This window comes from Diadema setosum, chromosome 1 (assembly GCF_964275005.1).
Source record: "Diadema setosum chromosome 1, eeDiaSeto1, whole genome shotgun sequence".
Taxonomy (NCBI): domain Eukaryota; kingdom Metazoa; phylum Echinodermata; class Echinoidea; order Diadematoida; family Diadematidae; genus Diadema; species Diadema setosum.
In genome coordinates this window covers 1,936,579-1,961,327 of record NC_092685.1, presented here as the reverse complement: position 1 = coordinate 1,961,327, position 24,749 = coordinate 1,936,579, and the positions used below count along the sequence as shown (strand labels likewise).

Genomic DNA, 24,749 nt, shown 5'->3' with positions numbered 1-24,749 from the left:
TTTTTTGGGGGGGATTTGTTGTAAATATACTTCCACCTATATTTTACTTGCTCTGAGAATTAATGGCATATAAAACAAAAATGGACAATGGACTATGATTGTTAATTACATGAAAGATTCATCGAAGTCTGAAGGAAAGACAAATGTAAGAAAAAGATACACACAACATGGTTTAAAATCTGCTTGGAATATCCGCTGCTGGTTTTCAATTACAAGAAGGAATCTTCATCTCACTTTCAAAAAATTCTAAATAAACTAGCGTGGAATCTAAATAGCATGTAGTAACATTAACTGAAATTAGCTTGGGACAGTGTCAGGTCTCTGCTTTACAGTTATCTTCCATTGCAGGTCACTTACTCTGCTCAGTCCATAGTGTGAAGGGTTACGGTTGTCTGCTGCTGTGACATTGGTCATTCCTGGAGTGTCCCCAGTGGTGACCAGACCATGCACATTGACCGTCCCTGTTGCACGCTTGGATGATGACCAGACATAGCTACCAGTGCCACCAGTGGCCTGAAAATTATTTACAGGAAAGAAGTCCAGTTATGGGAATGAATGAGATTGTCCCTTTCAAAGGGTAAGGAAGATCATGTTTGCAAGAAGTCCTTGTCATTGCTTTGATCTTTGAAGCAGTCATATAAAACATGTCAAATTCAAAAATGTGTGTCATTTCATATGGTCGTAAAATCAATCAATCATTGTATATATGAAACTGGAAAGAACATATGTAACGAGAGGAACTTTTTTAAGAAAGTATCAACTAGGATAATTTTTTTTTTTCAATATTTCATCTGCAAGAGAACTACAGACATACCTTAAAAGAGATGTACATGTATAATGCTCTGTTTGCATGAATAATAAATACAGTGCGACTGTACAAATAATTAAAAAGCTCAGAGCAGAGCAGTCAACATTCTTGCATCTGTGTGTCTGAAAATTGTGGGAATAAAGCATGACCTCTGACCTACCTTGAGAGGAAACTGATATCCCGGTTGGCCAGGCTGGTAGGCAAAGGCTACATACTCTGGTCTGACCTCTATGGGGTCAAAGATCTCTGCCTCCTGGGTCTCTTTGATTGGCACTTTAAACTTGGCCAACTCTCCATCCTAACAGGAAGAGACAAAGAAAGAATGGTTTGGGCTTTTTTCTACTCTGACTGAATCAAGAGCATGGGCACGTGAAAATGAGTACGTAGGAATAAGTAAAGTACACCTCTCTATCAAAATTCAACCCATTGTCACTTATTTTTTAAATCAATGCATTTGAAGATACGGCGAAAACCTGAACAAGCATAGATTGGTAATGGCAATTATAGTCACCAAGCATCTTGGAATTACATTTCTACATACATATTGAACTTTGGACCCCATTCTTCCACAAAAACTTAGCTCCTGTGATACTGTATAAGCTGTTATTTTTGCGTACATATATTTTTACGAATGAGGAGATCACGGCATTTTCACGCGATGTTGTTTTCACGAATGGACACCAATGCTAACAAAAGTGCACGATTACCCTAGCGCATTTTCGTGTGTTGTTAAATTCGCAGTCCAAAAGTGATTCGCGAAATTTGCAAAAATTAAACCCTCACGAAAGTAACAGCTTATACAATCAAATACATTAAGCTCTGATATACTGTTTCAAAATCAATGACACCTTTCCTTGGCAGCAAAAGCTGCAATAATCACAATCCTGGTGAATACACTTACAGGTTTCACCATGGCAACGAGAGCAGCATCAATCTCCGTCACTCCACTCTGAACTGTCCTCACATAGTGGTGGGATCCGTTCTGGCTGGAGCTGATTACTTCAAAATACTCTGGTGGGAACACTGTCTCTATCCTAATATTCTGAGGAAGAATAAGACAAGAGCATTTTTATGTTTGTGTGTATGCTAGATGCCTGGACCCAGTCGTTTTTTTTTGGAGTCAAAATGCAAGTTCATTTCTTTATTCATTTTTCTCCACTATTATACTACAATTTACGCCTTACATCAAGTGTTCACATTTCTATACATTTTTCTATTTATGAGATGGCGTGAAAACCAGAAGGCAGGGGGGAGCTAAAGGAAGTGGGAACAGAATGTGGCTTATCAGCATGTAGAAAGATTAATGGTTGACCGTGAGATGAAGCTAGAGAACAGAAGGGTGGCTGTGAGATGGATGCAGTGTCTGGGAAGGATGACTATGAAGTGAATGATACATGTTATTTACAGCTACATCACTTATACAAAATACTTCTTGTACAGACAAAATAAGCACGGTCCCATAAAGAAAAATATACACAAATAATAAAGGGATTCTGCTACAGTGCTCCTCTGGAATCATTAATGTGCACCTTCTTTACTGTTGTTGATAAGACTGATTAGAAACAAATTTCACATGGGGGAATCAATGTGAAATGGAGCATACCTGGACTTAGTCAAATTTTGAAGTAAAAATCTGTACACTTGGCACAACTTTGCTCTATGTGCTGTACTGTGACAGGGCCTTTATCAAAGATAATCTTATTCATTACTACGCACTATTATCCATGATATCCATGACTCACTGTGGCTAAGTTATCACACCATCTGTAATTTTACACTAGTCTCACTTACCGGTATATCAGAGGGAAACATCTTATTACTGTCCCTGTCATACACATCAATGGTGATCTCATAGTAACGCCCTGTTTCAAGCACCCAGTTTTCTCCTGGTACAATCACAAATCCTGGAATGGGACAACATAAATATGATAATCACATAAAGTCAACATGAAAATTTGCAGGCTTGTATTTCTATGATAAAATGATGCACCATCCTTGAACAGCTAAAAGGTACTGCAAAGTAGCCATTTTCCCCACCAACATCACTGTACGAATATTCTCAGCTGATCAAAAGGCAGTCTGACATGAAGGAGCTTTTACACCAGAGCCCTTTTCAATAATGAATTCTGTCAATACTGATTCTAATATCTGCTGTTACGATAAAGGATTGGTATAGTTTTGGTTGCAAAGGGGTTTCAGATTTTCTTTTTCTTGTGAGATATGAGAAACTACTTATGAAATATGAAAAAGCATACAATTCTAAAAGAAAATCAAAGTTTATTTTATGAAAATCAGTTCTGAAATGACTGAAATATCCAAAAACAAAGTGGTCCTAATAAAAGATGAGACCCACCTTTTATTAGGATGACTGTTTTGGGGTATCTCGGCCATTTGAAAAATGATTTTCATCAAATAAACTTTGAATTCATCTATAATACTCTTATATGATTTTCATCAAATAAACTTTGAATTCCTCATAAAATTATATGCTTTTCATAGTTTTTTAAGTAGTTTTCTCACAGTCTTACAAGAAAGTTAAAAACCTAATGCCCCATCTCAACCAAAACTGTACCATTTCTAGTTTACATGGGATGATTATATACACTGATGTGACACTCACCTAGGTATGCTGGTTCTATGACATAGACGTTGGCTGATGGGAGACTGTCTTTGAAACCCTTAAAGTCTTTGAAGCCTGTCATTCACAGTCATGTTAAGGACAAACACACAAAGTGTTTACATCTTCAGTTCTTCTTTCCTTCATTCTTTTCCTTTCAAAGCTCATGAGAGACATGACAAATATTCCAGCATACTTTAAGTGTTACCAAAGATATATGCTCCACTTTATCCATGAAAATGAGCTTTACTGTTAGCTACAAAACTCCAAATTGTATCCATCCTCAGAAACACTGCAAATTTCTACATACATAAAGTTTGGAAAATGCTAATGTTAAAATCAATTCACTGCAAACACACTCAAACATGCAAGTACTTGATCATACTCAAGATATACAGAAATCAAAACTATACACCCTTCACAATGTTCTTGACTCTTCTGACCAAACCATAAATACATGTGAGGCCTTCAAGTACCAATAAAGTTTATTTTTAGACTTTCTGAAACATGGTCATACACCAACTCAAGAGGCAATACAAAAGCCTGCACTTATCGTGCAATGACCATCTCATAAATTGAAAGGCTTCCTAACTACATTCTCAGTCACAACTTGCTGAGCAAGCTGGTCTAATCTGGGGGGTGTTTCATCAACGTTAGTCAGCGCTGACAATCACCATAGTAACAGTCAGTGACCAGAGCATCTCATCCAACCAAAACCAAGGATTTTGCTGAAATTGTCAGCACTGACTAACGTTGATGAAACACCCCCAGGTCTGCTCTTAGGTTTTCTGGGATCCACTCATTTTATGGTATTTCAGGGGTAAATTTGGGACATCTGACCCAAGATCATGACCAAAGAAAAGGATACTCCTGTCCTGAAGCATGATCTGTGTGTGACCCAGTGCCAGGCCAACCACAGTTGATGAACTCTCAGTCAGGGAAGCCACTGAGGTATTCCCAAGGGCCAATCGGTACTGGGCTGATGGCATCGGCACAACTGAAAAAGAGAAAAGAAGTTAACAATATGACAGTACAATGTAGCATATCATCTCTCTCTCTCTCTCTCTGTCTTGTGTTCAGAGTGCACCAATACAATACTAGTATTCCAGTCACGTTAAGTCATCTGTTAAGAAAGTCTACAAGATATAATATCCAGACTGTTGTCCACAATGTCATACATTAACATGAAACACGCTTTCATCACACCAGCACATAGCAACACATTTATGAAATCTTCAAATGCTTCAAGGTTGTATGAAAACACTTGGTACTTACTGGTTGTCTTTCCTTGTCTGATTTTCTCCACAGTGTACTTGACGTAAGCATGGACCAGGATGTAGATATCTTGAGCTGGATTCAGGGTCAGATGGTCAATCACTATCAAACGTACAACACTCTGTTTCACATCCTAGAAAAGTAAGAAAACAAATGAACATAAAGTAAAAAACAAAGATGAAAGCAAAAAATAAGAAAAAAAATCCTTCTGCCAACACAAGGTCAGTACTTTTACATTGTGTGGAAGTGATGATACATATGCAGGGAATATTTATAATTCTCAAACTTGATTAGTAGTTTTGATCAATGGGAAAATACCTTAAACAAAGTTCTGTACAGTCCTATGTTAAAAACCTGCTGTAGCAGTCATACAAAAAATGCATTGCAAATTGCAATGTGATACCAGGGAAAGTATTCCCTGATGTGTTTATCTTTTAGTGATGGTGAATTCTGTAATCTGATTGGTCAATCAACCATGCAATATATCCCATATTACATGAATGAGGTCAATACTACCGTTGTATTTAGTTGCATTGTTCATGTTGTTCATTTTCGCACATCACAGTTGCGCGCACTTGAACTGTTACAATTCACTACTAGTTGGTAGCACTGTACAGAAGCAGTTAGTTTACATGAAAGAAAGACAAGAAAGCACAAGTGGTGGCTTGAAGACCAAAACTTATGAAATATGAATGAGGGGTTTCTGTTTTCATCAAAAAATTACGAATTAGATTATACTAAAAGACAAAATTGTCACCCCCAATTGTCCTTATGTGACATGGGAAATATCTACGGTCTGGTGCCACAAAGTCTACATTATCAATTGTACTTGGCTGTAATTAAACATTTCTTCACATATTTAGGATCATGCATCTTACCTTAAATCCTGCAGATTTCAGTCTGACTCCAACCTTGGCAGAGCCCGCCCTGAGACCTTCAATGAGGATCTTGTCTCCTTGTTTTCCCCTGGACTCCATGGCACTGATGTATGCCGGTGGATCATACGGCAGATCCTTGAACTGGACAATCCTGTTACAGATATGAACCAAGACTTCTACAAATGATATCAAGTTTTCTAGTCCCAGTTACACCACTAAACAAAAACATTCACTCGGCAATCACATGTAACATAGTATTGAGACAAAATACTCACACATCTTCATCATATACATATGAAATTCAACTTTCGGTCCTGTGAATGTAAGGCAGTAGCCATGCCTGTAGTGTTCCAGCTTAGTGTAAGATGTGGAGAGAAATGAATGCACTTACCTCAAAATGCTCTTGGCATCAACAGCATTGTCAGCCTCATAGTCTGAGAGCAGAGTCCACTCAAACTCCAAGCCCTCCAAACTACTGAAGGTATTACCTACAATGCCAACATCAAATACACTTATTTATCAGTTACCAAAACTGTACAAAACAGGAGTCCAATGTTTATCAGAGCATTGGTTTACCAAGGTAGCCTACTAATGAGGGATCACTTTTACTTTGAATTTGCATTAGACTCTACAAAGTATTCCTCACTCCATTCATTACAACTGCAGGGTAGAAATAAAAAAAAAAAAGGGCATTCTTCAGACATTTTCCTTCCTCTCATGGTTTCTCAGTACACATTGCAATGCACTTTAAGAAATATCAATAACCATTCAACACCTTCCTTTTTTCTTCTTCAGAGAGCAGAATAAAGATATCATAACAACAAGCATATTCGTGTCTGCATTAGTGGTTGTAAGTGTACTACTGGTTGTATGTAAAGACGTTGCTAAAATCATCTTTTGAAAGTCAAACATGGTACATATCATTTAGACGAGAATCATGATCTATATCCAGAAATAGGTTTTGAATTATTCTCAGGAGTTTTATCACAATTGTAAAACAAGTGGTAGGGTGGGGAGGAAGATTAAGATAGTCAATGTTCTTCTCATGTCACAACCTCATCCAAAATCTAATCTTGATAATGTCCAGCACAATATGGATTTCACTACAATTGTATAAATATCGTCACAGAGATTGCATTTGTATAATTCAGCAAATATGCCATAGCTGACAATACGTCCTGCTATGTAAGGATTGAAACATGATATTACAAAGACTTGGGTTACACATACAATTTTGTAGTATAGTGGAGTCATTCATGCTAGCATGATGAGGGACCTATCACTTCCTGTGAACTATTTTGTGTGTTTATTTGCCTTTCCACCCATGAGGCTGATTGTTTTCCATCACTGACCTTCATCGTCCAGTGCTCGAACCTCAAACTCCTCCGGCGAGTCTCCCAAGTAGAGAACTCGGGTAGTGGTGACAATGTCAATCATGTCAATGTTGTCCACAATCACGTCACATCTGATAACCTGTCCACTTCCTGTGCACCGAGAAATTTGTATTACAAAGAGCACAGAACAAAGAAATAATCTCTTCATAGCCACATTAGGCAATGATAATTGCTCTACGCTGATTTTCTTATATTTAGTACAAAGTTGACAGGGATATTGAGACATACTCCTATTTTTTTAGTAATCCTTTTGGATATAATTCAGTATCTAGAACAAACACTTAAAGAACCAATGAAAGAGGAACTATATGATGATGTGCAAAAAACATTTGGGGAAATACAAGATCAGATTTTCAGACAAACTGGAATGCACACACTCAGATCAAACATTGTCAATGGTCTTTGTCTCACTGCATGTCACTAAGAAATGAAAAACTGACACAATGCAGTTTGCTATGTTTAAAACAGTTTATATCCGCTGGGCACCAAAAGAAGAAGATAAGAAATAATCAATTCCAGCAGCAAATGTAAGTGAATTGCACATAGGAACTCTATCCAACTGGTATTTATCTGCTCTTACAATCAAGTACAATGCATATGGAATATCAAGTTTTAATGACTGCATATGCCAACATGATAAAATGCTTCAGTTTATAGAACAAGAAACTCATGGATTATGCTTTAACGCAGAAAAAAAACAGAGTTTAACAAATAAAATATGATGGAAAATAGTAGTTAGCTCAAGTGACCAATTAGAAGCAATTTGGTCAACAATTATACATATGGGATAAAACCATGTACAACTTCCAAATTTAAAAAAAAAAATAAAATAAAAAAAAAATAAAAAATAAATAAATAAATAAATAAATAAATAAATAAATAAATAAATAAATAAATAAATAAATAAATAAATAAATAAATAAATAAATAAATAAATAAATAAATAAATAAATAAATAAAATAAAAAAATCAGTCATCTAGTCACATCAATACATTCCTAAAACTACTATCAATTCCATCAAGCAGGATGTTTATGCATTGCTTAAGGGTAGAGAATTTACCCTCTTCTTCTGCAAAAACAACACTGGTCATCTGAGTAGAGTGGGTAGAGAGAGCAGTGACCAGGGCTTTATGGGAGCATCCACTTCCACCCTCAAGATCAATTGGCTGCACAGAAGCCACCTCAGGCCGCAAGGAATGCCTGTTGACAGATACAACAAAACAGATAAAACTGATAACTTATGATTATTTTGTTTCTATATATCCCTTTCCTTGGTCTTTTTGAAAGCAACTGTCACACTGTACAATGGGTGACCTTAATCTAAATCATAGCTAGCCACATCAAAGAAAATTTTGGTTCTGTCAAAGTTGACAAAACAATATATTTTTTTTTTTTTTGCACCATACAAAGGAATACGTAAGATGTCACCACTTTGGGCCCCCCCCCCCCCCACTTTTTATCTTTAGTGCAAGTGGTACTAGAAAGAAGTGGATAGAAATGTTGAAGTGTGAGCACTATAAGCCTTTGTTTTTGCACCAAGTGAAAACCTTTTTTTTTTTTTTTGGCTTGTCAGCTGAAGAAACCCAGTAAGTGCCCCCCCCCCCCCCCACTTTTGAAAACATGGCGCCGGCGGTGTCTATAGTGCTATGGGCTCTCATGACTACCAATGTACCATAATGGAAAATGAGGTCTAACACGGTTAGATCTAAACCAAGACTCAGAAATCTGATGCAAGACACAAATAGTAACAATTGTTAAATACTACTATTAAAAAAAACGAGACATGAAACTCGTCACTGAAGACGAGTTGGTGATACGCTGGGTTGATATTAGATACCGGTCATACGTGGTCGACAACGAAAAGAATGGGAATACGAAACATTATCTGAAAAGAGTTTTAAAACAATAATAAAAAACAAAAGTGTCCTGCGAGCATCGATCCCTCAAATGCGTGCATGCGAAACAGTTACTCTAACCACGCGGCCACGGAACATCCATGGAAATGGTAAGACAAAAAAAAAAAACAACGTATAGATATAACAGGGCAAAAAGTCAATGCCCACTCAACAAACGTGGCCGCGTGAACATGTATTGCTAGACAGTAATGTGGCCTTGTAACAACTAATGGTGGTACGCCATTTCTGGCAACTTGGGAAAAAATACGTCCTGTAGACAAAACATGTAAAATCGACTGATTTTGATACCTTGCCTTTAATCCCAATTTTCAGTGTGATGACGTCATCAAATTACAAAACACTGACATGGACTTGAAAGACAATTGTTCAAAGTACAACATATTAGTCATCATCATTATATACTGTGATCAGTTTGGCAAACCAAGCCTGCAAAATTTTGCAGCAGTCGCAAGCAATGTGGTCTCCAACACAAAACAAAGGGATATTGTGTGAGTGCGTGTGTGTGGTGCATATAGGTGCGTTTACATGCGAACATGATTTCTACATGGCCGAAGGTGTAATAGTCCATTGAAGAAAAAAAGTAAAAGATATAAGAATTTTGTTTCGTGCTCTTGTGGGGTTCGAACCCGAACATGTGCAACCTCACATCTCTGAGACGTCGCCTTTATACGTCTCAACGAGAAAATATGAGGAACGTAAGCTTATATGTGAAAGATGAATCAGGAATCGTTTCGTCCACATTCCATTCTCAGTTTAAGTTTTAAAGGGGCCCTGAAATCCAAATGCATGTTGATCTGTGTTGATTTATAATACCCTCAACATCACTTTTGCGGTGAAACGAATATTATATCTAAAAGCATTCCATATATTTTTAATGATTTTTCCTTTTATTTTTCTTCAGATTACTTGGGAACGCCCACAAAAAATCCTTCCAAACCAATCAATATTCATATTCTTGAGATGACATCATCTGTCAATCATTGCTTAAGTGCCAAAATGTCTAACAAAAGACATTGGAATGCACCTTCCCCTCGACTCAGCATAACTTGCATGTTTCTGTCATATTAATGTGACTAACAAAAGACATGGCGAGGGAACATGCAAGTTATGCTGAGTTCAGGGGAAGGTGCATTCCAATGTCTTTTGTTAAACATTTCAGCACTTTAGCAATGATTGACAGATGATGTCATCTCAAGAATATGAATATTGATTGGTTTGGAAGGATTTTTTGTGGGCGTTCCCAAGTAATCTGAAGAAAAATAAAATAAAAAATCATTAAAAATATATGGAATGTTTTTAGATATTCGTTTCACCGCAAAAGTGATGTTGAGAGTATTATAAATCAACACAGATCAACATGCATTTGGATTTCAGGGCCCCTTTAAGCTGCAAAATTGTCAACCTAATGAGGAGATTTAAAAGAATAAAATGCATGATTACTGCAGCTTATTGTCTCAGCTACAACATACTTAAGTTTCAGAGGAAATGGAGCAAAATCAGCTAAGGTAAAGGTGCTTAAACGTTGTCAAGTCAATGCATGGTTTAAAATAAATCACCTCCCATAGACAATACACGTAATCTTGTCTGATTTTACCTTTTTACCTTTAATCACAATTTCCAGTATGATGACGTTATCAAATTTCAAAACCATGACATGGACTTGAAAGGCAAATGTTCAAAGTACAACATATTTGAATATGGGATAATATTGCACTAAAACAACAGAGATACGAGCAAATGAATGTCAGAAACAGTTCCTTAAAAAAATTAATTCCATTTTTTTTTATTTTAGATGATGATATGATGACGTCATAATGTATTCATGGAAATATTGATACTTGAAATGTTATTTACAATTCATATGCTTTTGTAATATGCAATAAAAACATAGGGTCACCCTGCGTTTTAAAGAGCTATGGCGAAATAAACAAAGACATGTTTTTCACTGTATTTGCACATAGACGCGCAAGCGGAATTTCAACTTTGACGCAAGCGCATTCCTTTGTTATAGGTCAAAATCGATTGGAAATCAATGGATATTGTTACTTAATGTATCAGGAATCCAAATCAGTCAAAAAATGTGCATTTTCATGTTGCTTACACGCTGTGCGCGCGAAAATGCGCGGACGGACGTGTACGCGCGAAATGCTTAAAATTGTCTGAAACTTCAAGATTTCCCATTGGGAAGTCGTTTTAAGCATTTTAAAATTTGGACGCACGCATACACGCGCGTAATGATAACCTGGGTAATTAGCATAGAAAAGGAAGATTAAGCGTGACCTGAACTTTATGTCCACCGAAAATGATTCAGATATGACATTTAGTTATGAAGTTATGTTTGATCATGTGACATTGTTAGAAAATCACAAAATGGCACCTAGATGATGTCAGAGATATGTTGTCATGAAAATGTTATTGTGGCTAGATATTGTCATGAGATATGTTGACAGAACATTTCATGTTATTCCGTTATGTCAATGTCGAGATATTCACAACACAAAATGTGGCAGAAAGAAAGAAGAATAAAAAGAAAGAAAGGAAGACTTTGACAAACATAATAGGTGATATGCTGATGCCTTTGTTTCTGTTTTGGCTGCTAACATACAAGTAGCTCTTGCTATTATAAACTAGGGCAAACAAGTAAAAAGTGTTCAACCGTCTCAGGAACAGCACAAACTTCACAAAATCCTGTCATGTTTATCAAGTTTTATACACACATCATTCAGTCCCTGGTTGTTTATTCTGCAACAATGTAAAATGGATGCCAGTTTTGGCTTGCTGAACGAACATCAATAGGTAAGAAGTAAATTTATATATTTTTTCCACTTTTTGGGATTCTCTTGAGGAGAGTCTGTCTTATCCCATCTAACGGTTAGTTTGCCATTTTCCATAAAAATCATCTTTAACATATTAATTATATTATTTCTTTCTTGTTTAGCTTGTTCTTTGTTTCTACATTTGTACATAAACATGATAAATTTAAACTCCTTTTTTTACAGCGTTTTTGGCCGCTTTAATAATTAATTTTATCAGCTATCTCATTCCCCATTGCATTATCAGATTATATCAAAGTGACCTGGGATCCATTCCAAACTTACTTGGAATGTACACTGTCGATTGCGTAGCCGTAGGTAAAGTCAAAGACATTTTTATACTAACATAGTAACAATCTTACTAGCTGTAGCTAAAAATGAATAGACAACGTCTAGATTCTAGTCTTATCTGCTTATGAAATGATCTCGATCGTTTTTCTTCCACAATAACGTCATCATCATCATCATCTGGTATACGGGAGTGAGGTAGTCCTGTGATCTCCCGGTCGACATCAGGATAATCTCGTCGTTGGTTCGCGACTTAATACAGTGTATGCATAAGTGCGTGGATGTCAGATTACATAAAATTTTTTTTTTTTTTTTTTTTTTAACGAGAACTACATCTTTTTAAGCTTCTCGTTCACAAAGTTTAAACAAGTCAATGCCTCGATCAGAATGCTTGAAACGCTGCAAATCATGCCCAATCGTTATAATCGAATCGTCATCATGGTCATGACATGGATGACAAGTCGGCCAGCCCTCTCGCGCCGCGCCGCCGCGCCGCCGCGCTGCGCGAGGACCGAGCAAGCCGAGACAAAGCCCGATACCGGCCCGACGCCAACGGTCTCCGCTAGGCCAGCTACTGCCACACACATTTCGAACGAGAACATACAATCCATACCAAGAGTAGCAGCCGTCACTGCCTTCTAGGGTGAAATTTATGGGCGTCGTGGCAAAATAAGGAAGCATTATCCTTGGAACATTCAGCTTGTGGGCACCACAAGACGAAATATCTATCATGAAGACTAGAAAACATATTGATAAGAGAGTCACATGGAACTGCGAAGAAGCCGCCATTTTGAACAGCTACAGAGCATGCGCAACTCGTGATCAAAATTCCCGCGCCGCGACGAATTACGAAATTTTGGCTGTGATGTAAATATTGTAGTGTCAGCATAGGCACCTACAATTTCATATCCTTTCAATTTATTTGTTCAATTCCCCAAAGAATAACAAATTACAAAATTCTAATATTGGGCGAAAAGACAAAAATCAATAATTTGACAATCATGACAAATAGCTGATAAGAGACTTAACATATTTATACATCAGGTGTATGGAAAAAAAAATAGGAGACCTGCTGAGAAGCATTTGATGCTTGTAAATTGCAGAAACTCCTATTTACAAAATCATACAAACTGTTTGATAATAGGTTCTGGCGGCTTTTAACGCAATTCCCCCATCATTTCTATTTTATTTTTGAAAAGAAAGAAAGAAAAGAAAAAACAGAATCAGCATCAAGAGCCACCAGGGCCCCATTTCATAAAAGAAGTTAGGCTGGTAACTCTTGCTGGAATGGCAACTTCCAATGGCGATAGCCAATCAGGAAGCTGGATTCTTGTCGTTACTATGACAATTGTCATTCCATCAAAAGTTGCTATCATATCAACTTTTTATGAAATGGGGCCCAGGTAAACAAGACTGAAAATTTCAGCCTGAAATCTATTTGCAATATGTATGCGGAGATAAAATGATAATTATGGGGGGGGGGGGGGGGGAATGCCGCACACTGACGGATGTTCAATGTATTTAAACAGAATAAGGGATTGAATAATGGGGAAAATTGAACTTGGACTTGGACACACGGTTACAGGGACAAGAGTAAAGAGGGTGAAATAAAGGCAATGATTTACAAGATATCCAGTGCTTAACTATGATGTAGCTCAGCATTAATCATTAAAACATTTTTTAAACCAGTACAGCAGATTAGGTATCTAATTATTCATGGAGATGTTAATTTAACACTCAGTTCTATTTAGAGATTAATACATGTATAATTTACAATTTGTGAAACTTTATCAACGATGGAAACACATGTATGTATTCCCTCTGACAAATTTCAAAGTGTGTAAACAAATCGTACAATTTCAAATTTCAGTACACTGTAGCAAGGTCAAAATATTTGGCACAAGCTGTACGTCACACAAATCTTTTGTACAGTAGAACCTCAGTATACAGTAACAAGAAAGGTCCCATAACTTGCCATTTTTGGCGGACTCACATTGAGCACTGAAGTTTATATATTTTCAACTATGCAAGTTTTTCATCTAAAGTTCATGAACAGTAATACAAAAGCATCAGGATTCATCTGTCAAGAAAATAAGATTTCATCTTATACGTTTAAATACAGATAGGCTAATGGCCTGTCTAAAAGAGGATTACAGAGAGTTCCAGTATTTTGGGCCTGCCAATGCGACAGGTTATTTCTGAGTTGGGTTCTGACTGATGTGAGATGATATAGGGCAGCCTGTCTTGTACAATAGTGTACTCTATGAACAAACATGGACGCTATTGCGTGGGGCACATCACCATTATTGATCTGATACATGAGGGATGCCAAATACAATAAATAAATATCTTGTATTTTCAAAATATTATTCCTATACATAAAACAGCATATCAGTATGAGCACGTGCATTTGCTGCTGAAATAATCCTAACAGCTCTCTTTTAAATAAGCAAAAATTTTTCTAAGCGAATTTTGGCTGTCCATAGCACCCCAAGCTAGTACACCATAGTTTAAGCATGACAATGTTAGTACAGCATGGCCAAAATGCTATACTTGGAAGAAAAGACTTTGATTTGTTATCATAATATCTACATTCCTAGAGAGAAGATTGAGGTAAATTGTATGCATTTTCCGATTCAGTTTGTCATCAATTATATGAATACGAATAAATTTGGTTGATAGCTCTTTCAATCTGAACAAACACATGAGTTATACACTGTAAGAACATCGGTGTTAGATTTAACACCATGGGTGTTAAATCTAACACCGATCAAACTTCAATAGAGGACCACACCCACAGGTTATAGAAAATGTATTGTGACGGTGTTAAAAAGTGTTCGCCTGGCACTTCGTGGTGTTAATTTGACACTGTGGCTGGTGATATTTTTGACACTGCGCTATAATTCAATAATGACACCGCATGGTGTTGATTTGATATTGGTGGTGTTAATTCCAATGGTATAACACCCGTCCAGCTTCAATAGGGGACCACACCAACTGGTGTTACTACAAAATACAGTTATTCTTCGTTCAAACTGACTACAGTGTAATAATATTTGGCAACCGTTTTCGCAATGCGAAAAAAAAAAAAAAGTCGGCAATGGATATTCAACTTCGTCTCCATCTGTCGCCAGCTCTTTCCGAGTATTCAAGTTCGGATATGGGCAAACAAGTTCATAAAAGGAGCATTCAAATTAAACCTGCTGAATGTCCATGAAAAAGGTACATTAGACCTATACTTGCAGTGGGGCACAACCGGCGGACGCCGCCCCCTTATTTTTCGTTAAAAACAAAAGAAATGAAAAGAAAAAAATGAAATGAAACCCGGAAGTGGCAACAGAAATATTGGTTGCGCTCCCCCCCTCCTATACAGAATTCCTGAATCCGCCCCTTGAGTTGTACTGCGGTTTGAAATGAATGTTACAAATGTTTACATAACAACATGTGAATCACACAAGATGATGCAAATAAGTAGGCCTATATTATAAGATGAAGAATATAGAAAGTTGTATGACGATCATTAAGATAACTATATGTCAAAATGAAGATTGTAAACATAATCATTATGGTGTTAATGAAAATAAAGATATGGAAATTAGATATAAAGACAGCCATGAGGTGACATAAACAAAAAATAGGATTTTATATATTGAACCTTAACATGGTTAGCAAAAGAAAACAATGTGGATGTTCAACAAATTTAATGCTGATTGAATTATGAATGATGATGAAATGCAAGATAAAAGGTAAAAGTCACAATCAACGATTAGCTGGATATAATTACTCTTGCCTATTTATTAACGTAGGAGGCCTATGTAACGACATTGAATGCTCAATATTGTGAAAATAGTTTGCTTAAAAACGAAATTGAAAGTGCTTTTCAGTGCATATCGAGCCCATCGCACTAATTTGAATGCACAAACTTTGAAATCCATGCCCAAACACAAAATTGAATGCTCACATCCGAATTGAACTTGTAACCACTAATTTGGGTGCCATATAAACGATTTTGAAAACATATTAAACGTGAAATCGTTGGACCAAAGTCACTGCGCTACTTCAAACATACGAAATTGAGTGCACATAAAATGAAAACGGAGCATTTTTACGAAATTGGCGGGGAAAGCCCATACTTTACATTTTGTGACACTGCTATATAGATAATTGAATATGTCTTTAAAATGAGATTACGACCGTTTTTTTATTTGCAGTGGCGGATCCAGGGAAGACGGCACCGCCCCCCCCCCCTTTATTTTTTGTTAAAACAAAAGAAAGAAAAATAAAAATGGGAGGGGTGCGTGCGCCCCCTCCCCTTTAATTTTGTAAACGCGCCCTCTTTTAACGGAATTCCTTGATCCGCCCCTGATTTGGCTCTTTCACCACGAACTTGCACTGATTTTCTTAGAGTGACAATTCAAAAAGATAATAGGTGTATTATCTTTTCCCCTGGTTTCGTCTCACCTCCATCCCTGGTTCGAAAACCCCTCACACGCCGCTTGTCGTTCCAGCATGATGTTCGCCAAAGACGTTTGGCCTATATTATTTATTTTTCAATAAAGGCAATTCAATTAAAAAAGATAAGTGATTTTATTTCCACATAAAGTAATACAAAGCAATATACATAACGCTGGCATACATGAGTACATAATATTTTAAGGTTACAAGCAGGCCTTTATTGACAACTTGTATACTAAATGAGAGTTTTTCTGCGGAGACTATATCTCTCTGCCTGAAGACGAAAAGTATTAAGTACAATAAATTGCATAGTAACATGACAGTGATGTATATTTTGTTGTCCCTACACACTAAAAACTAGCGGTACATTTGGGGTAGGCGTTTCTGCCTGTGTGCCAGTATCGGGCTTGTGAGCAAGTAAGTTCGTCTAGGAGTACTCGTTGGTGCGGGAACGGGTAGGCATCCTTGAGCGTAGGTCTTCCTACTTGCCGTTACCCTGAATAGTCTTGTAACAAAGACCAATTATGCATGTACATGTTACATTACATCTTGGAAGACTTGGTAGTGGATACAAAGGTTATTTCAAAGAACACATTTTACATATCTTGGTATACATAAAACTTGCAAGTACGTATTTTAAGACAAAGTGTCAATACACCTGTAATCTTGGAACTGTTTTTCGGAGGCTTTACGATTATCAAATTCACGTTCTGATAAAGAGAATACCTACCGCCAAACTGGTTGACCAATAAGCGAAAAGAAAGAAATCAATTCCTGCGATCATCAAAAACCAGTGTAATTTTCTGAATGATATACCCAATTAATGAACGAAATCACATAAAAAATTAATAAAAATATTTACAAAATATTTATAATGATGTATTCACTTAAAAATTTACGTATGATTATTTTAGTTATTCTTTTTTTCCTCATCTGTACAACTAGCCAAATTGGCCACTCATTCAAATGTCTGGAGCGCGAGCGGCGACGACGTACGTGTCGCCGAGTGGTAGATTTTCACGCAGGATGATCGCACTGCATACAGCTTACACGTAACCGAATGTAACCGAGCAACTTTTGTATTGATCCAAAATGTGTCGATCATCAAGTGTATCAAGCTGACTAGCAAGATTAAACATTTATTACCGCGCTTCAGCTGGTAAAAAACGTGCAACTGTAAGGATCTTCAATTCAAGCACGCAGTCGACAGAAGGCCATTAACTGATGCACAACTTCGGCACTAGACCAGACTGGCAGACGTGTTGACCACTTCTCGTAATGTCACGGTGAGTGAGTGTATGATCATGACGGATCACAACTGACTTAGAGTCTGTCTGAGGATCTAAAAACATTGTTAGCTAGAATGTTCTTAGTATATAGTGTGTAGACCACTAACAGTTCTAAGGCCTGTTTGTCGAAATGTTGTTTATACTAAGTCCCAACAATAACACTACTACAGCCAAACTAGATCTATACAGGTCAGGTCAGAGGGAGTGCACTGCACTGTACTGATTACTACTGTATTGTATAGTGTCTATGTGACAGTACACCATTATCGAGACAATTGTGCATGCCACAAAGCAGTTACTATTGTTAGGTTAGTGAGTTACCGGTACTATGATAATGGTACCACTACCACAGCTTGAAAATTGTGCCAGTTGACATCTAACAGTGTTTTGTTTTGTTTTGTTAGATTAGTATAGAATCTGATGTTAGAACAAAGACAACTAACATGACTAACCTAGTATTTATGTTGATCTCAATTCACAGCATCAATCCTTGATCTTTTTTGAAATATGTCTAATCCTATGTAGCAGCTGCACACAGCTAGACTTGGCTGGGCTGCTATAATACTAGTAAATTGTAATGTATCGGTGAGGTAGAGTACAGTCCTGTCGCTGTAGTCTACACAACGCCATGCCTTCCTTGCCTGGCGTCTGGTTGGGTTAGGGTTGTGCTAACTGCGACCGGCAGCCCCATACACATAGCGTAATGGGGCTGCGGACTGTGGCATTCAGGATCATGACAGGGTAGTTCCAGTAAAATTTATGAACCTATTGTTGATGTCACTTGCAATATTCATCAGTGCATTTCTACCTTCGCAAACTTTTATTCTTATTGGAAGCAGTTGTGACCCGAACATTTTCCCTTTCTGAATTTACAAGGCAATAAACACTTACAAGAAACTGATGTAAGACCTAAACCTCACATTATAATGCTACCAGTTACACATTTCTTTTTGTTGTTGTTTTTATTTAGACAAGCAGCTAAATGCAGCTGTTCCACTACCAAGCTGTGGATAACTTCATGTCACATGTGAATGGATGTGACAAAGGTGAGGAATACATCTGTTCTAACCATCTGGAAGTCAGTGGAGAGCAAAGATTATTCAAGAACTCTTCAAGGACGTTATCAAGCATACTTGGTAATGGTAAGTCTTTTAATGACACATAAGTACTGTAGTTAAAACGAGAAAGAACCATGCAGAGCACAATACTACATGATGTACACGTAGTTACACGAGTTCAGCCCTGGGTCTTACTATCATTTGATAAATTGTGACTTGTAACACCAGATGATGCATGTCCATTTTTGGGTAGGGCCTATACTTATCAGCACTACTGATTGTGTGGCAGTGGCATGATGGCCCCATGACTGCTGGATGTAGCATCAGTTAACAAGTGGCAAGATACATGTATGTGTGGTCCATGATAGGCTGTGAATTACTATAAATTCTTATAATACCTTTGCAGAAAGAATGACTTTGCAAGTATTGTAAATTATGATTTTCCTATTAGATTATATGTAGGACGTATGTGACATGATTGTAATTCCTATGAATAATCAATCAGATAAAGTGACCAATTCCTTTATCTCAAATGAGGTAAACTGTCCCCTTTTTTCCTGTTTTCTTTTTCTCTGTCCATAGATTCACACTTGGGTTCTCTTCACCCTTACAATACTCTGAAGCTGCAAGGACTCTCATCAAAAGGGCCCCCATCTTGGAAAACCCTGGCTGTAATACCACAGGTTTGTGTAAAGTGAAATATGATTTGAAAGGGAATGAGTCCATATTTGATTGGATATTTTGTCACAAAATAAGAAGAGCCTTTGTACATTCCAAATGTTTTGTGGAAAGTAAATATTTATAGAGTTGTAAGTTAACTATTTGCCCCCCCCAAAAAAAAGGGGGTCGATAGTTATTATTGAAGCAAATGTGATAAGTTTTGCAATTATGCTGCTTCTTCTTTTTTCACATCAACCTCACATAATATAAAAGGTGATGGTTACTTTGAGCATAGATAATACATGTAGTAACATTTTCAATGTAAACCAGGGTTTGAAACTAACTGATAATTTAATGTTTTTGAATGTTGCACTTTTGATTGCAGTTAATAAAATGTGAATACAAGTTTGTTTGTTGTTATTAACAAATTTGTTGTGAATTCATTCCTCACTATTTGTCCAGGAACCTGCGGGATCACATGCAACGATAGGGACTTTTCGATTTCCCCTCCTGAATGTCGACGTCGAAGTAATGACGTCGTTTTAAGGAACTGTGCATACTCCATGTTCTCCAGTACATCCCAACGCCTGAATCGCAAACGCGTCTGCCAAGGATCTCATGGCCACCTATATTCAGAACACGAGTGATGTCATCACTTAGTGCAACCACTCGCCAGCCTGTTGGAGGGAAGGGAGCCATGACGTCGTAGCAGTACGTAGTGAACGACGTGCACTGAAAATCAAAATGGGCAATATCATCCCAGATGTGACAAACGAACTGTAGCAATCTGGAACCACTCTTGTACAAGAAAGATGGCCATGTCCACACAATCAGAAAGTCCCTATTAGTAATATGTGGGATTCCTTTTGCACCAGATGGCCTTCTCGTGGAGGTGGAAGGAACAGTTCTCGCGTCTGCACCTGCACCAACATTTCTGCAGGGGTTGCTTCAACTTTGGCTGTGTAGTGCACATTTGGGCTGGAATATCCCAACACGAAGAGCGCACCAATATTTCATCCAACCCTGTCTCACAAGATTAGGATATATTACAAGTAATTACCATTCAAGGTACAGAGATTGATCAACTTAAATATCCCAGTAGATTCAGGTCGATTCTGGAAATTGCTTTGAATATTTCCAGCAATTCCAGGAAAGTTGATTAACGTTATATCCCAATAAATTCATGGTGGTTTTACTTCTTCTGGCCCATTGATAGGACAGAAACCTTTTACCTCAGCTGAATTTAGGCAACAAATTCTCATTTGGAGCTTTAATGTCTCAAGTATGTTAACTTGAATTTAAAAGAATATCCTTAAATACAATTCTTGTTTTGCTGCTTACAATGATTGTATGTCTCTGGCCTCTTAACACTGAGGTTAAAGTGTGATTTCCATTATAGTTATGAGCAAGGAAATCTTTTCATGTTGCTTGAATTCATTGCAAATCATAGTAAAGGTTGCCTTCCCCGTTTGAGGTACTCTATGTACACATGCACCAGATGCAGTATCAATTGAAAAATCTGTTATAAAATGTGTTTGTAGTGTACATATTCTTTGCAGGCGGAGCCTACTAACTTGATACAGGAATATTGGTAACTGAAGCAGTTCACCAAAATGATACTAATCCCAAGTGCTGACCATACAAATATAGGTTGACTGCAGTGTATATTTTTACAGCCAAAGGAGAGTCAAGAATTTCTAAAGGTTCAGATGGTAATGGAAAACTAAATCACTCTTGAGGTTTTTACATTGCGAGTAACAGGGTGAGGATTTGGTCACTTTGAATTATATACCTGCCCTCTCTTTACTTATATTGAAGTTAAATCTCCAAGCTCACACAAAAGCAAAACACAAACTTCCACATAGCTTCTATGTACAATAGGATCTTACGTGTTTCCCAGTAGTCTACATCAAAGACACTTTTCTGAAAAAATACATGAGCATGAGCTTTACTTTCATGAAGATTCCTGTCATTGTCACTGCCGTTTCTAAATCTATATTTTCTTATTTAGAATGAATATGAAGTGCAATCAACCTTGCTTAAGTTGACCTTGCATAGATCTAGCGATATTCAGTTAAGTTATTTATTTCCTTGAGAGCATTCATTACATTTGAGCAGTGTGTTGTAGTATGTTCGAACAGATTGATATACATACAGTAGTACCTGCTGTGTACCAGACATGAGCAGACAATTGAATGGTTTGCATGACATGGCTGCACACTAACCCATCTTTTTTTTTTTTTTTTACTGGCCATACCCATCTGTTTGACCAGTAGGTACCCAGTTTGTCCATATTTAATGGTCCATTCCTGAACAGTTACTGGTCCAACGGTGATTTTCACTGGTCCTGGACTGTTTTAGCAGTGCCAGTGGGCAGTGTTGTGCAAAGTGAGATTACCTCAACAGATGGGAGAACTGTAAGGAGATTGCCATTAGATTTAGCCTGATGGTCAAAACTTACTTATGTGATCCTCATCCAAAAGTTACTCTTCAGTGGTGAACTGATAGAGAAGACCATGTTAACCCATTGAGGATGGTTTGATTTTGCTACAACACACATTTCCCATAGACATTTGCCTCAGTATACTCATGACTTTTCAGCGGGTTCACACATCTTCATTTTTTTTTTTTTTTTTTTTTTGGGGGGGGGGGGGGGGGGTCATGACTTCTCTCCAGTCGGATATATAGCTGTATTTACGCAGCGTGCAAAACAAGCACTCACTACATGGATTTGATACTACATTATGATATGACCAGTGTGCTGTTACATAATGAAGATAATCTCTTTCACTAAATGCACAAGTATATAAAATTGTGTTCTATAGGAAGAAATATCGTACTTTAAAATATAATTGATGGTGACAAACAGTGCGATAATAATACATGTACATGCAGTACGTCTACTACCGCCATCCAATTCATATCTGTGGCCTACCCATTTCTTAATGGTGCATAATCTGTTTACTTTTTTCTGAGATACAAATGTGTTTCTTGTGTGAAGAGCAAGGGGTATCACTTTGGTTTAATCAAAACTCACTGTACATTGTCTTATAATGCGTCAAGGTGTATGTAGTGTTCTTCGTGACAAAGTAAGAGGAATTTTGATAAGCACAGGTAGACAGACATTTACAGTGTATTGACAGTAGGTATCTGTTACTGCGAAGAAGTGGATATACACATGGGACATAAAATCTGTTCATGTGCATTATGAAAGCAAAGAACTTTCCTCGATCCCCAAATACCTGCTTTCTTAGACTATAAGACTCTCTCTTAGCTATTATCCAATTAAAATTAGTTCAAGGAAAGTAAACACTCAACACATTTGTGACACTTGTAACATTTTTCATTTTACTATTTTGCCACTTATGTGAAACTGTCGTCACACATCAAGACATAACATAGACCTATTGGGAGAAGCGTGCATTATGGTGGATGTATACCACTTACCATAGCAATATTTCTAGTTTTACATGTATTCCATTTCTCTTGAAATTCAAAGGTAAAGGTTTAAAAAGGCCATTTCATAAACAAAACCCTTCTTAATTCAGAGCAATTCTGATATACTTGTTTCATTTTGCCCTTTTGATGCCAAATTTCGTTCCATATTTACCTATAAGTGCCACAGTGTTTTTCTGTCAAAGATTTTACCTTTGATTGAAAAATTATGAACAGCTGTTTCTATAATTTAACTGAAGTGATTTACAAACAAATTAAATCAAGTGATATTTCATTTGATATGATTGTGTAGGATGTTCAATGTGTGGACAAGTGAAAGATGTTCTTCAAGTCAACTTTATGATTCATGAGAAATTATGGAAATGTGAATTTTGAGCATGTATGGATTTCATGGCTGTGTAATCTCAATATCTGAGTGTATATTATGACATATTTCTTTGTTGTGCAATTGTGTACATCGTGTAAATCGTGTACATGTATGTTTTTAAATGCAACAACCTTATTCGTATGTATAGCCCTCTGTTTGTAGTGCAAATTCAACACGTGGATGCTTTTGCTTTGTTATAAGTTTCCAGTAAATAAAGCATATAATTTGTACATTGTATATCAAGGAAAAACACCTTAGCATGTCTTATACATACAGTTGTATGCTGTAAACTTACTCTCATAGATTGCATGCATGTGTTTGTGTGCGTGTTTGTGTGTGTGTCATATTGTTTACTTAGGCAGTCACATACCAAAAATAGGAGTACAAATATGTACCCCTAGTGGTACATATGCTTGTCCCTATACAAGGAACCCTAGAAGTACTCATCTGTACCCCATACAGGGGTACTTATATGTACCCCATACAGAGGAACATATAAGTACCACCTAAGGGAACATATAAGTACCTATGATGGTACAAATGAGTACCCTCAAACGTACAAATAAGGACTCCATAGGATACATATCTGTACCCCAGGTAGGGGTACTTATATGTACCCCTGTATGGGGTACATATAAGTGCCGCTAGGGTTCCTTGTATAGGGACAAGCATCTGTACCTCTAGGCGTACATATTTGCTCTCCTATTTTTTAGTGTGTAAGTTTCCTGAACAGCAGTGAGCAATAATGGGATCAGCCTAATTTGGAACTCCCCGCGGATCTATCAGGGACACCAAATTGGATTTTCTACATGTATTCTTGCTTTTCACGATATTATATTAAACGATAAAATGAATTAGGACCTATAAGGTAAGTTTCTTCTTTTTCTATCCAGGAGAAATTACATACAGGAGGATACCTTCTTCTTTTTCTTCTTCTTCTTCTTCTTCTTCTTCTTCTTCTTCTTCTTCTTCTTCTTCTTCTTTTCTTTTCGGCATAAACGCGGTTCCGTGGTAGGCCTATAATTATACATGTATCCACATAACCGTGTCTAAATAAAATGTGAGTCACACGGAGTCATAAATAGAAAACTCCGATTGGAAATGAAATTTGACTATAACAGTGACTTTTGCTATCACAGAAACGCCTATATGAGGGGCCTGATACATCTGTATAGAAAAAAAAAAAAGACGCATCGGAACGAAGGAACTTTGGAACTGTTCAAAGCACTTGAAGCCGATGTGAAGTGTCTGATGTCAAGACTGAAATGAGGCCGGCGGAACTGATGGGGTGGGGGGGGGGGGGAACTCGGGAGTTCCAGCCCCCACTTTTTTTTCCTTTTTTTTTTTTTTTTTTTTTTGCACAATACATATAAATAGAGTGTATAACCATTTTGGTGGGCCCCTCCACTTTTTTACCCCGGAAGTGGCAACCGAAAAAATAGATTGCAAGTTCTATACAAGAGCGCCGAAAGTT

General features: G+C 37.2%; 1 protein-coding gene across 1 annotated transcript in view; it reads right to left on the bottom strand.

Annotated features, from left to right (window-relative positions):
- LOC140246238 (nuclear pore membrane glycoprotein 210-like) overlaps window positions 1-12,779 on the bottom strand; it is a 40,601-nt gene extending 27,822 nt beyond the window's left edge. Inside the window, exons 1-12 of the mRNA XM_072325698.1 lie at window positions 12,604-12,779; window positions 8,034-8,173; window positions 6,931-7,062; window positions 5,970-6,066; window positions 5,579-5,729; window positions 4,701-4,833; window positions 4,294-4,422; window positions 3,429-3,503; window positions 2,600-2,712; window positions 1,710-1,850; window positions 969-1,106; window positions 358-513 (exon numbers count right to left, since the gene is read on the bottom strand). Of these exons, the coding sequence (XP_072181799.1) occupies window positions 358-513; window positions 969-1,106; window positions 1,710-1,850; window positions 2,600-2,712; window positions 3,429-3,503; window positions 4,294-4,422; window positions 4,701-4,833; window positions 5,579-5,729; window positions 5,970-6,066; window positions 6,931-7,062; window positions 8,034-8,173; window positions 12,604-12,779 (1,581 nt within the window). The remainder of the gene's footprint in view (window positions 1-357; window positions 514-968; window positions 1,107-1,709; window positions 1,851-2,599; window positions 2,713-3,428; window positions 3,504-4,293; window positions 4,423-4,700; window positions 4,834-5,578; window positions 5,730-5,969; window positions 6,067-6,930; window positions 7,063-8,033; window positions 8,174-12,603) is intronic.
- Window positions 12,780-24,749: the final 11,970 nt, after the last annotated feature.